This window comes from Canis lupus, chromosome 11 (genome assembly GCF_048164855.1).
Source record: "Canis lupus baileyi chromosome 11, mCanLup2.hap1, whole genome shotgun sequence".
Classification (NCBI taxonomy): Eukaryota; Metazoa; Chordata; class Mammalia; order Carnivora; family Canidae; genus Canis; species Canis lupus.
In genome coordinates this window covers 14,247,061-14,262,440 of record NC_132848.1, presented here as the reverse complement: position 1 = coordinate 14,262,440, position 15,380 = coordinate 14,247,061, and the positions used below count along the sequence as shown (strand labels likewise).

At 49.8% G+C, this 15,380-nt stretch overlaps 1 protein-coding gene and 1 long non-coding RNA gene across 2 annotated transcripts in view; one reads left to right on the top strand and one right to left on the bottom strand.

The window, feature by feature from the left end:
* KCNMB4 (potassium calcium-activated channel subfamily M regulatory beta subunit 4) overlaps positions 1-5,102 on the bottom strand; it is a 59,427-nt gene extending 54,325 nt beyond the window's left edge. Inside the window, exon 1 of the mRNA XM_072843265.1 lies at positions 4,742-5,102. Coding sequence (XP_072699366.1) covers positions 4,742-5,077 — 336 coding nt within the window. The 5' untranslated portion in view covers positions 5,078-5,102. The remainder of the gene's footprint in view (positions 1-4,741) is intronic.
* On the top strand, positions 501-9,429 carry LOC140642540 (uncharacterized). The gene is made up of 4 exons (XR_012038994.1): positions 501-3,886; positions 7,313-7,447; positions 7,714-8,110; positions 8,267-9,429. It is a non-coding gene; the product is annotated as an uncharacterized lncRNA (long non-coding RNA).
* Positions 9,430-15,380: the final 5,951 nt, after the last annotated feature.

Here is a 15,380-nt window from a genome sequence, read left to right as displayed (position 1 = left end):
CCTGCAAGCACTCCTAGCACAAAGTAGGCATTTAACAAATATTCGTTAAATGAATACACTTATCTTGGCTGTCGTTCTGTTTCTCACCCTGTTCTTTGATCATAAGATTCGAAGATGTGCTCCCGTTTCTGGCTCTGTTCTTTGAACCCAGGTGCTAAGCAAGTATTGGCAGACTTGAGTTTTACCTACGTACCAAAACTTATTTCATAGTCACCAGAGGAAAAACCACAGCAAGCCAGGTTTATCTTTGAGAAACAAAGATAGTAGAGAAATCCTCACGAGCCAGCTTAGCCTTTTATTACTCAGTCTTCATTTGATGGGCCTCCCGAGAGCACAAAGTATATCACACTGAACATTTATTTCAGGGATGGAGTTCAGAAATTGACCCCAGCAGACCTCACTGCCTCTGCAGGAAGTGTGGCCGAAGGGGGGTGGGGTGGGGCACGGGGGCTTAGGGCACCCTGGCTCCTAAGGATGGGGAGGTCCCAAGAAGGTGACGGGAAGCTACAAGGGCACAGTTAGGGACATCCAGTTTGGGAGAAAACACTCAAAGTCTAAAGTCTTCCTTCTCTTCAATGAATTTCTCTCCCTTTCACAATACTGGTTTCTTAGAAACAGATTTTTTTCCCCTTTGTGTCTAGGTTTTTCAGACCAGAGAAAGAAATTTAAAAAAAAACCCTCGAAGCAAAAATAAAACATATAGCCTCTAATCACCCACTCTCTCTTGTTGCACATACAAGAGGTAGTTTTAAAAATTCATCTTTTCTTGGCCACCCAATGTATATATTGATGCAAAAAGCAAACGAACTGTGTAAGTTCATTCCGTTTATACTAAACCAATTTTAGATGATCGTTTCTACATGAACGTTAAATGATTCTCTTCCTTCAGAATTTCCTTGAGACCCTCCTTTTACACCAGCTCCCTGTACTCAGTAGCATCAGTAACATCTTTGAACCTGAGAACACAGGTATTAATCACAATGAATCCTTTTGGTTCTTATTTCACTTTTCTTGCACAGTATGTTTTCTAAGCCAGTGGTTTTGGACTCCGTCTACACATTGGGGTCACTTGCAGAACTTTTTTAAAAAACCAACCACCTTCAGGACTCTCCCAAGACCAAGTCCAAATCTCTGAGGGTGGGACCCAAGCACCAGAATTTCTTTTCAAAGTTCCCCCAGTGAGTCTAATGGGCAGCCAGGGTTAAGAACCAAAGCTCTCAGCCCACACAACTAACTGCAGGCCCCTCAGGAATAATGCAGTGATGGGAAGAGCAGCCACAGGAGCTGGTCCCACATTGAGATTTCACTGTGGTTAAATCCCAGAGCAGGTCCCGTTTAACCAACTGACTTGAATACTACGTCATGGGACTGGATAGATACACCGATTACCCCTGACAATATGGACGGGATCCAAAACATAAAATACGCGGAACACTTAAAGGTATTTTAAAGAGAATATTAGTCAAAGGTCACATTGATTCACATCATTCTCTTTGGTAGTCTGTGGCTTAAGAAGTCTACATTTGCAATATTCTTTTCCCTTCCCCTCCCTTTTACTAAATCGAGGCAGCAAACTCAAGGGAGGGGTAGGAGTGGGGGGCGGGAGCCCCTGTTCTTTTCTCCCTAAGAAGTGAAATCCTAAGTGGGCTCTTACGGTAGTTGGCTGCAAAGAAGAAAAAGGCGGAAGGTGATTAGGATCTGCAGCATGGAAGGGAATCGGGGGACATTGGAATGGGCAGGGAACCTAGGCCTTCGATACGTGGGTAACGTGAGGCACAGAAAAGATGAAGGCAGCCAGGAGGCACGGGAAGGGGCGACGGGTGTTGCCTAAGACGAGAGGACGGTGCACACGGTCTGCTTCTGTCCTGGACTCTGGCACCGAGCTTCGGCTGTTGAATTTTTCCATCACTGATGGCTTACAAGAATTTCCAAATGGAGCATTTAATTGTCCAAAAGCAGAAAGGTGACTGCAAAAGAACAAACCTCTGTTCTCTAAAGGCTTTAATGTAATCACAATTTGCACTGACTGGCCGGCCTAAGGAAACCTTGACTAAATGGACCGGCATGGGGTTCATCACGTTTTTTTTTTTTTTTTGGTAGCATAGTTATCTTTCTCCAATTCTGTCATTTCTTGAATACTTCCTAAAATGTCATTCTGTCTGGATACTTCTTCAAAACAATTGTTGCCAGGATCTGGACTGGCACTTGAAGAAAACAGACTATTTGCAACAAAAAGAGAAAGACAAAACTGTAGCATTACATAAAGCATCATGACTGCTTCCAAGGGAGGTAAAAATCTATATCCTAATGATCCCAATTTATGTTTTTTTGCCAGGTCCTTCAAAATTGCCTGGAAATTACAAAGCAGGCTTTTTGCAGTAAATCCTAACTTCTCTATGTCTTGATTAGATATTAGCCATTTACTGGTATTTGTGTACATAATTTATTATTAGGGCCTGAATCACTATCTTTTTTTTTTCTTTTAAAAGATTTTATTTATTTACGAGAGACACAGAGAGAGGCAGAGACAGAGGCAGGGGGAGAAGCAGGCTCCTCATGGGGAGCCCGACGCGGGACTTGATCCCGGGACCAGGATCACACCCTGGGCCCAGGCAGGTGCCCAACTGCTGATCCACCAGGCGGTCCCCGAATCACTATCCTATTAGCAGTGTTTCACCAGTTACAACGATGCGTCCTAAATGACGAAGTATCAGATGATTGCTGCATCTCTATTCCTGCTTGGCACTGTGCTTTATATTAATGGTTTAACCCTGAATCAAAGTGATGTCTCTAAGATTTCTTTAGAGATTCCTGGGTTTTATCACATTGACCTATGTTTGTTTTTGAGACAGGGCTTCTTCAAGACATTGAACGTCATGCCTTGACATTGAACATCATGCCTTATCTAAATCTGTATCTCTAGGTCTACTTCTTCGATATGATCTTCGTTTCTAAGTGAAATGAATCTACATTCACTGGCAGGAGCATTTTTTAAAGATTTTATTTATTTATTCCTCATGAGAGGCCCCCTCCCACCTCCCCCCTGCCCTGGGGGGGAGAGGCAGAGACACAGGCAGAGGGAGAAGCAGGCTCCCTGCAGGGAGCCGGACATGGGACTCGTTCCAGGGTCTCCAGGATCACGCCCCGGGCTGCAGGCGGCATTAAACCGCTGCGCCACCAGGGCTGCCCCAAAAGCATCTTTTTAAAAGAGGAGTCTTTTTTTTTTTTTTTTTTTTTTAAGGAATTCCTTGTTTTTTTAAATTTCTCAAATCCAAGAATTTACTGTTTGTTGAGGAAACGAGACCTGGAGTCTTCCTGCAGAGAAATGACGGGTCTGTTTTAAGTTCTCCTAAAATGCTAATAGAGAAATGTTTTCTTTTGTACATTTAACAAAGTGTTGCTGTGCACACGAGACCCATTGCCTTTTGGATGGTTTTTCTGCTTGGTCGGCAGCGGGGCGCAAAGGGCGGGAACTTTAAAGGGGAAACACACCTTGACTCAATGGTTCAGCAACTACAACACAGCAAGAGAAGGGAAAGGGAGAAAGGAAGAAGGAAGAAGGAAGGAAAGGGAAAAGGAAAGGGAAAGGGAAGAAAGAAAAGAAAGAAAAAAGAGAGAGAGAGAGGGAGAGAGGAGCGAGGCCTTCCTGCAGAAGCAGCTCTACTAACGCAGCTCAAGTAGTTCACAGGCCGAGGACGCGGCTTTTTTAAGTGTTTTTCTCCCCCGGGACCAGTTTCCTGCGTCTCCGTCCTCGGCTCTGCATCCCTGGAGTCCTAACCAGGTTTTTCCTTTTTTCTTTCCCTTTTTTTTTTTTTCTTTTGAGAACGATAAAAAGTTGCCAGGGAAGGAATGTTCGGTACATCGCACGGAGGCTTTTCTATTTTCAGTAAGTTTCGCTGCTCTGCGCGCAGATGGCTCCCCGGTCCCCGGCACGCGCGGCGCCGCCCGGCCCCCCGCGCCCCCCGCGCCCGCTCGCAGCTCCCCGGCCGGCACCGCCCCCCGGACCCCGGCGCCCCGCGGAGTGTTCACGTGGGTCCCCCGGGTGGGGGCGCCGGGGGTCGGGGGGGCCGCGCGGGGCCACAACCGGCCCAGCTCCGGGTGCCACCCCGCCCCCCCCCCGGGACGTCCTGGGCCAGCTCCGGGTGAGCACAGTCCCCCTGCCCCAGCCGGGCTCCGGGTGGGCACAATCCCCCATGCCCCTGCCCCGGGTCAGCACAGCCCCCTCCCACCTGCCCCCTGCCCCTGCCCCGGCTCCGAGTGGGCACAGCCCCCCCAACCCCCATGCCCCTGCCCTGGGTGAGCACAGCCGCCCCACCTGTCCCCTGCCCCGGCACCGGGTGAGCACAGTCCCCCCAACCCCCATGCCCTGCCCCGGCTCCGGGTGGGCACGGCCCCCTCCCACCTCCCCCCTGCCCTGGCTCCCGGTGAGCACAGCCCCCCCACCTGCCCCCTGCCCCGGCTCCGAGTGGGCACAGCCCCCCCAACCCCCATGCCCCTGCCCTGGGTGAGCACAGCCGCCCCACCTGTCCCCTGCCCCGGCACCGGGTGAGCACAGTCCCCCCAACCCCCATGCCCTGCCCCGGCTCCGGGTGGGCACGGCCCCCTCCCACCTCCCCCCTGCCCTGGCTCCCGGTGGGCACGGCCCCCTCCCACCTCCCCGCTGCCCCGGCTCCAGGTGGGCACAGCCCCCCTCCCCCCGCCCCCCCCCCCCCGGCCCGCGCTCCCCGGCGGGGCGCCCTACCTTGGGGTTGGCGAGCAGCTGGTGCTCGTCGCTGTGCAGCAGCGCCCTGGAGTGGGACTCGGAGTTGTTCACGTAGACCTGCACGCAGGGGTAGAGCGCGGTGCCCCTGCAGTCGGCGCCACAGGTGAAGGTGCACTCGAAGAGCTCGCCGAGCTGCTGCACCGACAGCACCGTGCAGTTGGCCGCCGTGGCCTGCAGGTCCTGCAGCGCGGGGCTGAGCCAGCAGAAGCCGAAGATGAAGAGCGACACGACGCCCGAGATGATGAGAAACAGGCCGAGCCGGATGCTCTTGTCCTCGGCTTCCGTGTACTCGTACGCCACCCGCAGCTTCGCCATCGCCCCCCGCGCCCCCGCCCCCCGCGCCCCGCGCCGAGCGCCGCCGCCCGCGCGGGAGGAGCCGCCGCCGCCGCCGCCGCCGCCGCCGCCGCCGCCGCGACAGCAGGCCCGTGGGCGGCGAGGGCGAGCCGAGAACAAAGGGGCCGCGGCCCGCGACGCCCCCGGCGCCAGCGCCCCCCGCCCCGCCCCCGCCCCCCGCCCGCCGGCCCCGCGCCGAGCGGCCGCCGCGTCAGCGCCGCCTGCGCCCTCGGGGAGCGCCGCCCGGGCGCCTCCCGCCTCCAGCGCCCCCTGCCAGCCGCCCCCGCGCGCTCCCCGCCCCCCCCGCCCCGCGCCGCCCGCTCCCCATCGCCCGCGCGCCGCGATCCGGGCAGCCGCCCCGAGGGCAGGCGCGCCGCTCGCCCGAGCCCGGGGCTCCCCGGCCCGCAGGCGGCTCCGCCCGCCCCCCGCTCCCCGCCCCGCGCCCCGCCCCGGTGCCCCGCCCGCCCCGTCCCGCCTCGCCACGCCCCGGGTGGCCCCGCCCCGGTGCCCCGCCCCGCCCGGGGGCGTCTCCCGCACGAGGGGGGAGCGCGGAGGGCGGCGGCCGCGCCGCAGGTGCCCCAGAAGCCCGCGCGTCCCTGGAGGACGGAAAGTTGAAACCGAAAACCGGGCGGACGGCGTCGCGCCCCGGAGCGGCGGGAAGCTGGGACTCCCGGCGGGGACTGGCCGGGCAGGGGGGCACCTGGGGGGCGACGGGGGGCCGGCAGGGTCGGCGAGGGGCACGCCCCCACGCCCCTCCCCGCCCTGCGAGCGCGGCCACGGTCGGCACGGGGTCCCGGCGCCCCCCCTCGGCCGCCCCCCTCGGCGACCCCCCTCCCTCCCCCCCGCCGCGATGGGACGGACGCGGGCGGAGCGCAGCCGAGTGGGCGCTGCACGCGGCGCGGGGCGGGGCCGAGCGAGGGCGGCGGGAGCGGGCGGGAGCGGGCGGGAGCGGGCGGGAGCGGGCGGGAGCGGGTGGGAACTCCGGCTCGGCTGGCCCAGGGCCCGGACCGAAGGGAACCTGCGGAGAGCTCGCAGCCCCGCAGGGCCCCGCCCCGGCCCCCGACGGCAGCTGCCCCCCCCGCGCCCCGCTCGCCCCGCTCCCCCACCCCGAGCCTCGTTCCCCTTCCCCACGGCCCATTCCCCCGCGCCCCGTTCCCCCATCCCCCGACGGCAGCACCCCGCCCCCCCGACGGCAGACCCCGCCCCTCCCCCGCGCCCCGTTCCCCCATCCCCCGACGGCAGCACCCCGCCCCCCCGACGGCAGACCCCGCCCCTCCCCCGCGCCCCGTTCCCCCATCCCCCGACGGCAGCACCCCGCCCCCCCGACGGCAGACCCCGCCCCTCCCCCGCGCCCCGTTCCCCCATCCCCCGACGGCAGCACCCCGCCCCCCCGACGGCAGACCCCGCCCCTCCCCCGCGCCCCGTTCCCCCATCCCCCGACGGCAGCACCCCGCCCCCCCGACGGCAGACCCCGCCCCTCCCCCGCGCCCCGTTCCCCCATCCCCCGACGGCAGCACCCCGCCCCCCCGACGGCAGACCCCGCCCCTCCCCCGCGCCCCGTTCCCCCATCCCCCGACGGCAGCACCCCGCCCCCCCGACGGCAGACCCCGCCCCTCCCCCGCGCCCCGTTCCCCCATCCCCCGACGGCAGCACCCCGCCCCCCCGACGGCAGACCCCGCCCCTCCCCCGCGCCCCGTTCCCCCATCCCCCGACGGCAGCACCCCGCCCCCCCGACGGCAGACCCCGCCCCTCCCCCGCGCCCCGTTCCCCCATCCCCCGACGGCAGCACCCCGCCCCCCCCGACGGCAGACCCCGCCCCCCCCGCGCCCCGCTCCCTGACGGCGGCACCTCGCCCGCCTCGCGCCCTGTTACCCTCCCCGCGCCCCGCTCTCCCCGCGCCCCCCCCCCCCCGCGCCCCCCCCCGCACCTGCGGCGGGGCGACAGATGCGAGCTGCCCCGGGCCTCGACGGCAGCACCCGGCGCCCCGCGCGGCCTCCCCCTGCAGCCTGCTCCCCCCCTCCGCGCCCCCCTCCCGCACCTGGGGCGGGGCGGCAGCGGCGAGCAGGCCCCGGGGGTGCGCCGGGCTCGCCCACCCCTTCCAGGCGCTCCCCCGACCCCCTCTGTGCTCACCTCCGGCCTCCCTGCTCTCCGTGACCTTTTTTTTTGTTGTTTTCCGAATTCTCTCTCTGCAAACCGCGCTCCCGCCGTGACCTCCAGGTGGAGCGCTCTGCGCTGTGGAGTCAGGATGCTCGCCCCGCGGAGGCAGACGGTGACCCGCTCTCGCCCCGGGCGTCCCAGCGGACGTGCCCTGAGGACCGTGCAGCCCGGATTTCCGAGGTTGCTTGACTGCCCGTGAGTACCTGCCGGCCGCAGCTCTGGTACCTTCCCGTGAGGCAGCCCCTTCCTTTATGGGGTAGTGGCAGTGTTTCCAAGCAAGAAGCAAAGCAACTTTAATTACACGAAGACCCGGTTTTTTCTTGGGGGGAAAAAAACAAAAACAAAATTAAGTTACAGGGCTTAGAAAACTTCCAAATCACGAAGGCGCTTTATATCTTAATATATAAATATTAAATGTTTAATATATTTTATTTTTTTTAATTTTTATTTATTCATGATAGTCACAGAGAGAGCGAGAGAGAGGCAGAGACACAGGCAGAGGGAGAAGCAGGCTCCATGCACCGGGAGCCCGACGTGGGACTCGATCCCCGGTCTCCAGGATCGCGCCCCGGGCCAAAGGCAGGCGCTAAACCGCTGCGCCACCCAGGGATCCCTGTTTAATATATTTTAATTTTCAAGCTTTGAGACAGTCGATTTCCTTCCCTAAGCATTCTTTTTGCCCCCCCTTTCTGTTGGCATAAGGACGATTGTTCGTGATTACATTCCCTGAAAGGAAAAGGTAGTTTAATAGTTGAGGCGGCCTGATGCGGAATCAGGGATCTTTGGCCAGATTCTGTGTCCCGCTGGGGGTTGTGACCACCGCTCCGGCCCGTCTGAGCCCTGGGGCGGTGTGGGCAGGTAAGGAGATGCAGTTTTGCTCCCCTGGCCCCCCCCCCCCCCCCCCCCCCCCCGAGCAACTTAACCTGGAGGCAGGCCTCTGGGAGTGCTCAGGAACCAGGGGTGCGGCACCTAAAGATAATTTAATAAAGGTAATTAATTTTTCCACGGTTCCAGAGCTCCCAAGAGTTCGGTGAGTGCACCCTCTGCCTCAAAACTGCAGCAAGATGGTCTTCAAGTATCAGAAAATTCTGTATTAATTTATCCTCAGTTCTTAAGGGCTTTTAAATCCCATTTCCCCCCTGGGGCCCTGCATTTAGTAACTCTCCTTTCTTATAATTAAAGTAGTTGAAGACACTGTTGCCATCTAGCCTTCTTCTTTAAACATGTGCTTTTCGCCCTTATTTCCTATTTTGAAATTAGCTCTGCTTCTCTTCTGAACCCTTTCATGATCTCCATGTCTTTTTTTGATTGAGAGTCAAACCTATCCAAAGAATTCCCACATTAAATAAATTTCCGTTTTATCCCTAATGGAACACAGTGTTTGTTATTATAAATTTCATTTGCTCGAGGTGGAACTGCCGTGTCCCATTCCTAAGATTTAAGAAGCCCCTCAGTTTTCTGGAAAGAGTCACCGTGGACTCTTAGGTTAGTGATAGGAACTCCTGGAATCTCAGAGATGCTAACTAAGCTCCGAAGTCACTTAGCATCCTGTTTCCTGTGGAGGGCAGAGGCAGCACAGAAATAAAAGCTAGTTCTTTCTATGCATGCTTGCCACCAATTAAATTCAGATTTAAAAAATGGTTCTGATACGCAGAACCAGACCAACTTACTTGGTGTCCATCATCATCTGCAGCAACGTTTTCAGGAGAAACATCCTAGCCAAGCCTTGATGTTCTTTCTCTGAGAAAAATAAGACCTATCTGAGCAAGAATATTTAAAACCATTGTTATTTAGAATTCGGTCTCATGATCAGTATTCTTCAGGAAGCCCTGTGACCAGTGTTGAAGTTGCAATGTACAATTTCAAATGTATATATACTTTTATTAAAAGAATTATCCAAAAAGAGTTATCATAAGGAGAGCCTTGGTATCCTAGGAATAGAGAGGAATTTAGAACATGTTGGGAAAATGTTTATACGCTGTTTTAAAAATTGGTGTATTGTCAAGTTTTTCAACAACAAACTGCTACTGTACATTTGAATTAAGTCCATAGGAGAGAAAATTAATATTATATCATCACCTTTCCTCATTAAATTTCACCTTCCGGGCAGCCCGGGTGGCTCAGCGGTTTAGCGCCGCCTTCATGATCCTGGAGACTCGGGATCGAGTCCCACGTCGGGCTCCTGCTTCTCCCTCTGTCTGTGTCTCTGCCTCTCTCTGTCTCTCTCATGAATAAATAAATAAATCTTTAAAAATAAAATTCACTTTCTGACTAGGTTTTAGATGTTTGTAAACCAGAATAATTAGATAAGAATAAACATGAATGAAAGCATGAGTGACACAACAAAGAAAATATAGGAAATGTTATATTTTCATTCAGTTTACACCATTGACAGTTTTATTGTCATAGAAAACTGTTTCCACGTTTAGTCTTGACTTAAAATGTTTACAGTCGAACCAAATCATTTCCGGCTTGCTGATATCAGAAAACTTTCTTGCCATGCTTCATGGTGAATGTTACATAGTTGTCTCAGAATTTTAAATCCAAAAATATTTCCTGGGTAGCCACTTTGTTTTTCCATTTGTTTTCCCTGTCCATAAATTTTACCCAGTGTAGTGAGCATATAATTCTTACGGAGAACACTATTTCTATACTTGGATTAAAACACGAAGGGATCTTAAATATCACCTAATTCAACATTAAGCAGGAAAGGAAGCTCTCAAAGACTGCATTTTGTTTGGACTTGTAAAGAATGATTACTAAAGATATATTTTTAGGTTCAGATTTGTTTGCATGTAGCCTTTATATGTGCAGCTGAGAAAGGGAAGCAAAAACCACAATCACTTCATATTAGTAAATTCATAATATGGTAGTGGAAGTGTGGCTAGAGCTCCTAACTTCTTACCACCTGTTATCTTTCGTGTTAATAGAAGTGAACTTCTATGGGAGATCATATATACACATAGGCAGTTAAAAGGGAAATCAGCTTTGGTTTGGAAAGCAAGAAGGTGAAAGGTTTGGGTCCCCAAATTTAATACTAGATTATTTGACATAAATAATTGATGTTCTTACATTGCTTCCTCCTCCTCACGTGAAAGGGTTGGATTGGTTGGATTAGATTTTTTTTTTTTCCTTAAGATTCATTTATTTTAGAGAGAACTGGTGGGCGGGGAGGCAATGATGGAAGGGTCAGAGGGAGACAGTCCCAAGCCAACTGCACACTGAACATGGAGCCTGATGCGGGGCTCGATTTCACAACGCTGGGATCATGACCTAAGCAAAACCAAGAGTTGGATGCTTAACCGATTGTGCCACCCAGGCACCCCTGGACTAGAAGATTCTTGATTCTATGATTTTTATTCCAAATTGACTTGCTCCAAAATATGGAGAGTACTTCCAACCCCAGTGGCTGAGACAGTATTTGTCTTTAGAAAGATTGGCTGACATACTGAGCACCTGATGTGAACAAATGCCCTAATTTAATCTTCATCATGAAGATGAAGAGGGAACAAGAGATTAAGCAAAGCTACACACATATTGACGGTGCCAGATTTAAAGGCCCATTTTCTGCTATACGGTATCATCTCTAAGAAATGTCTGTATTTAGTAAAAAAAAAAAAAAAAAGAAGTGTAGGTCATACAACTGGATTTAAGATGTGCACACTTAACATTCAAGTAGAGTTAGGCTTGGTCAAAACCTCTACAGTTAAACCTGTGAAGGGGGACGTGGGTGTAGTGACTTAACCAGTTCCTCCAGTTTTATTCTGAATCAGTTGTGTGGAAAATAACTCTTTTTTAGATGCATAGCAAATGTAAGTAGTACGGTTTTAAATGGAAAAGATTAAGTGTAATATTTAAGTTTCAGATAAGCTTGTTAGAAATTCAGGCTTGAACAAAGTAGTTGTAAACACAGTGAACTGTTTTTTTGTTTTTTTAAAGATTTTACTTGTTTATTCAGGAGAGACACAGAGACACAGGCAGAGGGAGAAGCAGGCTCCCTGCGAGGAGCCTGATGTGGGAGCCGGTCCCAGGATCCCGGGGTCACCACCTGAGCCAAAGGCAGGTGCTCTACTGCTGAGCCCCCCAGGCGCCCCACAACTGGATGTTAAAACAAGTAATAGTTACCTTGTAGAAGAGCCTATCCTCCTCTTACTGCAGGAAATTGCCTAACATTTCTACTAGTTTTCTTGCCTTTGTTTGGACATTTCCAGCGATGAAGAAGTCATTCACTCCTAAGGCTGGCCAATTGGAATTTGGAGCTTTAAAACAATGCGGATAATGCTTTCTTGTAAATTGAACTCTGCCTTGCCATCCTGTCCATGTAAAGGTTTTTAATTTGCCCTGTGGTGTTACGTAGGATAAGGATAATCTGCTTTACAAAAAATTCCACTTCAGGGGCACCTGGCTGGCTCCTTCCGCCGAGCAGACAACTCTTGAGCTCAGTCCTGAATTCAGGCCCCACGTGGGGTAGAGCTTACTTAAAAGAACGAGGACAAAACAAGTGATTCCTCTTCAGCTGTGGAAGAGGACTCTCCTGTACCTTCATATGCTAATCTTCAATTTCTTCAGTATTCCCCTTTTGATAATGGCTTAGAAAGCTAAGGTCATATTCTTACCCCAAAATGTTAAAAAAAAAAAAAAATAATTCAAAGTTGGAAAGGATACCCAGTTTCAATATTTTCTAAAACAAGAGGCTACACCTTTTCCACGCTATCCAACCGACAAACACTTCTAGGATGATGGATCGTTATTCATTAATTAACAATGTCATTGCCAATGCCAGAGAGAAGCCAGAAAAATGATTTTGGCTCAACTAGAATTTGGATTCCAAATAGTGATGTGCAAGTCAACTAATACTCAAATATTAAATCATTTGGAGTGAAATGAAAAAAAAATTATATGGGACTTTAGATTAAAAAAGGAAATCTAGAAATAACTTTTTGAGCATAGTAACATATGGCTTGCATTTTAAAAACAGGTGTATTTTCATTCAACTTGTTTTATATTTGAAAGATATTAACCATTTGAATAAATTAAAACATTTAAAATAAAAAAATATGTCTGACTCTCTTAAGAGAGGAAATATTTAACAGCTCACATTTTAAGGCAGCCCAGTTTTGGGGTGCCTGACTGGCTCCGTCAGTAGAGCATGTAGCCCTTGATCTTGGGGTTGTGAGTTTGAGTCCCACATTGGGTGTAGGGATTACTTAAAAATAAAATTTTTAAAAATGAGACAGCCCAGTTTTCATGCAACTGCTACATATGATAATTAAAACTACATCTTAAAATAAATGTTCAGTATGTAACAGATTTAAAGGTAGCTTCCAAACATTCTGGCTGCCCCAAATCTTTATTTTTATACAAAAGATGAAACTATTTATGGCATTCCCACATGTAATTTCTTCTCATTGAGCTGTATCTTTTTGAAGAATAATCAGTGTTTACTCTTTAAAATATTTTTTTCCCATTATAAATGAGTATCAATAGGCCTGGCCCCAAGAAGAATCAAGCAGAATCAGCCATTTGCTGACATCATAGCACCCTTGAAATTTCGTACATTTCTTCCAAAATGTTTGGAGGAACCTCATGTATCACAACTAAAATTACTTTCAGTATATACTGGAAAATAGATTTGGCTTGGAAGAAAAACATCACTTCTTCAAAGTTTCAAAAATTATGTGGCCAAAATATTACTTAGGCAAATACAAACACAAATAACTGGAATATTACTTTTCAGGACAGGCTGATGAAAATTAGAGCTAATTCAGTGAAAAATTCTGGCTTCCTTACCGGATATTCTCTACTGTTGTTTGAAGGAACTACCACTTCTGGCATAAATAGGGCCGGTTTTATTTCACCTTCTCTAACAAAATGTCCTAACATATTTATAGTGTAGTAGATGCCTTGGAAATGAAAACTTCAATCACATGATGAATGAAAAATTAGTTTTGCTATATAGAAGTAGTCTTAGGGGCACCTCTCTGACTCGGTCTGTAGAGCATGTGATTCTTGGTCTTGGAGTTGTGAGTTCAAGCCCCATGTTGGGGGTAAAGATTATTTATACACAAATTTTTTTTTAAAGGTGGTCTTATTAGCTAAACTCTTTTAGCACATGTCATTTGGCGAGCATAAGATATGAGACTATGCAATTTGGGTCTTCAGCAGCAATAGGAAATTATTACAATGAAGAAGACTGAATTTTATGACCTTTTCAAGTCATTTAAGTGACTGGGGGAAAACTGTACGGCAAACACCTGGAAATGACAAGGTTTTAAACTGGATACTGAATTCTTACAATAAAGAAATAGATGATCAAATTTTTGTCAGGTCCTAGTATTTATACAACAGGATGACTGGACTAAAGAAAAAACTTTCAGTTGATGGACATAGAATTGATAATGCACAAAGCTGCCCTTGGCAGTTTTTATGCGCACAAACTGAAGTGGAAACCTAAGGTCTGGCAAAATGTCCCCAGGAAATAGCAGAGGCTTAAAACTTGCTTTTTTCATACTCAGGAAATGGATTTACTTTCCTTGTATTCTGCTTAAGTACTAACTGTAGTACTGTGGTCTCTGCACCGGGACATTGGACGATACGGGAAAAGGTAAATGAGTGCCCCCTGACACACAGGAGTGCATTATCCCAGTGTTAACTTAGTTGGATTTCACCTGAACTTTAAGATTTTATTCTAGTTAGTACTTGCACAGTAGGCAAAGTATAGGTTAAGTGTAAATTGTAGTTCACTAACTTCAGAAATGACCTGTATTTACTAGAGTACAATGTATTCCTGGCCTCTCTCTAGACAGGTCAGAAAATATGAGGCCTAAAATTGTTATTTTTTAACATGGTCCTCAGGTGATTCTTATGCACATTAAGAATTACCTAACTATAGGATTACCTTGGACTCTGGTGAGCTCCTGCAGCTGTCTCCATCCAAACTGAGATTTTTATACATCAAATTTAATGATGTTACACAAGGAATTCAATTACTCCTTAATCTATTTTTTGTGAGGACTACTGTAGCAGAAAACAGGAGATTGAACACTAATGCAATGTATAATTTCAGGCTAAACATTTACCTTGAAACTTAATAAAAACTGGTCTCTTCCCTCCTTTTAATGTCGCACTAGAATACATAAATCTGAATATACACAATTTACTATTTGTTGTGCTTTACTAAGTTTCATATTCTTACTCCTACTAAAGTAAAAAAACAAAGTTGAATAAAGTTGCCTTCTGTCATTCTTATTTAAACCTCTCCAAAGACACAGAGTAATTATAAGTAAGCCTTATCCATGACTCACAGAAGACCATATTCTAGGCTAGGTCAGCGCTTCTAAGTATTTAGGATTTAAGTACTCTAAGCATTTAATTTTTCAGCCCTGAGAACATCATCCTATTCCTTAACTTCAAACCAAAAAGGGTATCTACATCTTAAAGAGTTGAAGAGGCCTAGAAGGTATCAAATCCAACTTTCTACTCAAAAAGGCAGTCCTTTCAATAGCAATTGATAGTCATCCAGTTTCTGCTGGAACGTTTTTGTTGATGGAACCCTCACTCATGTAACAGCACTGTGGGACTGACTGCACCTTGATATACAGAACCAAAATGTGTCTCATCCAACTTCCACCTGCTGGCTTGATACTTGCCGGCCTTCCTATATTTGAAGACCGTGGTCATGTCTCCCTTTATTGGTCCATTAATCTTCTCTTCTCCGAGGTCTAGATCTCATCAACTATAAGATGTACATTCTTTCCATGCATGACATCTTTCAAACTGGTATGCATTTTCGTAATTCATGGTTTATCAGTTTAATCGAGCTGTTTTCTTCCTCAGTGGTACATGTAGGTTGTACCTAATGGCTGGCAGTTAGGTTTGCTAAAATACTCATTATCCCACTTGAACATTGTCAATTAACAGGAACATTCGAGGTAATCCAGTTCAACTCCTTACCTTATGCACTGTCCGGGTCCGTCTCTCCTTAGTTATGTTCTGAGGTTGAATCTAATGCATTAGAAAGCAACTCCTTTCAAATCTTAATTACCTCAGTTTTAAAACAGCACTGAAATCTTTTTCTGTTTGGTACTAGTTGTTCTTCAGACCCGCAAATGAATCTTTCACAACTCTC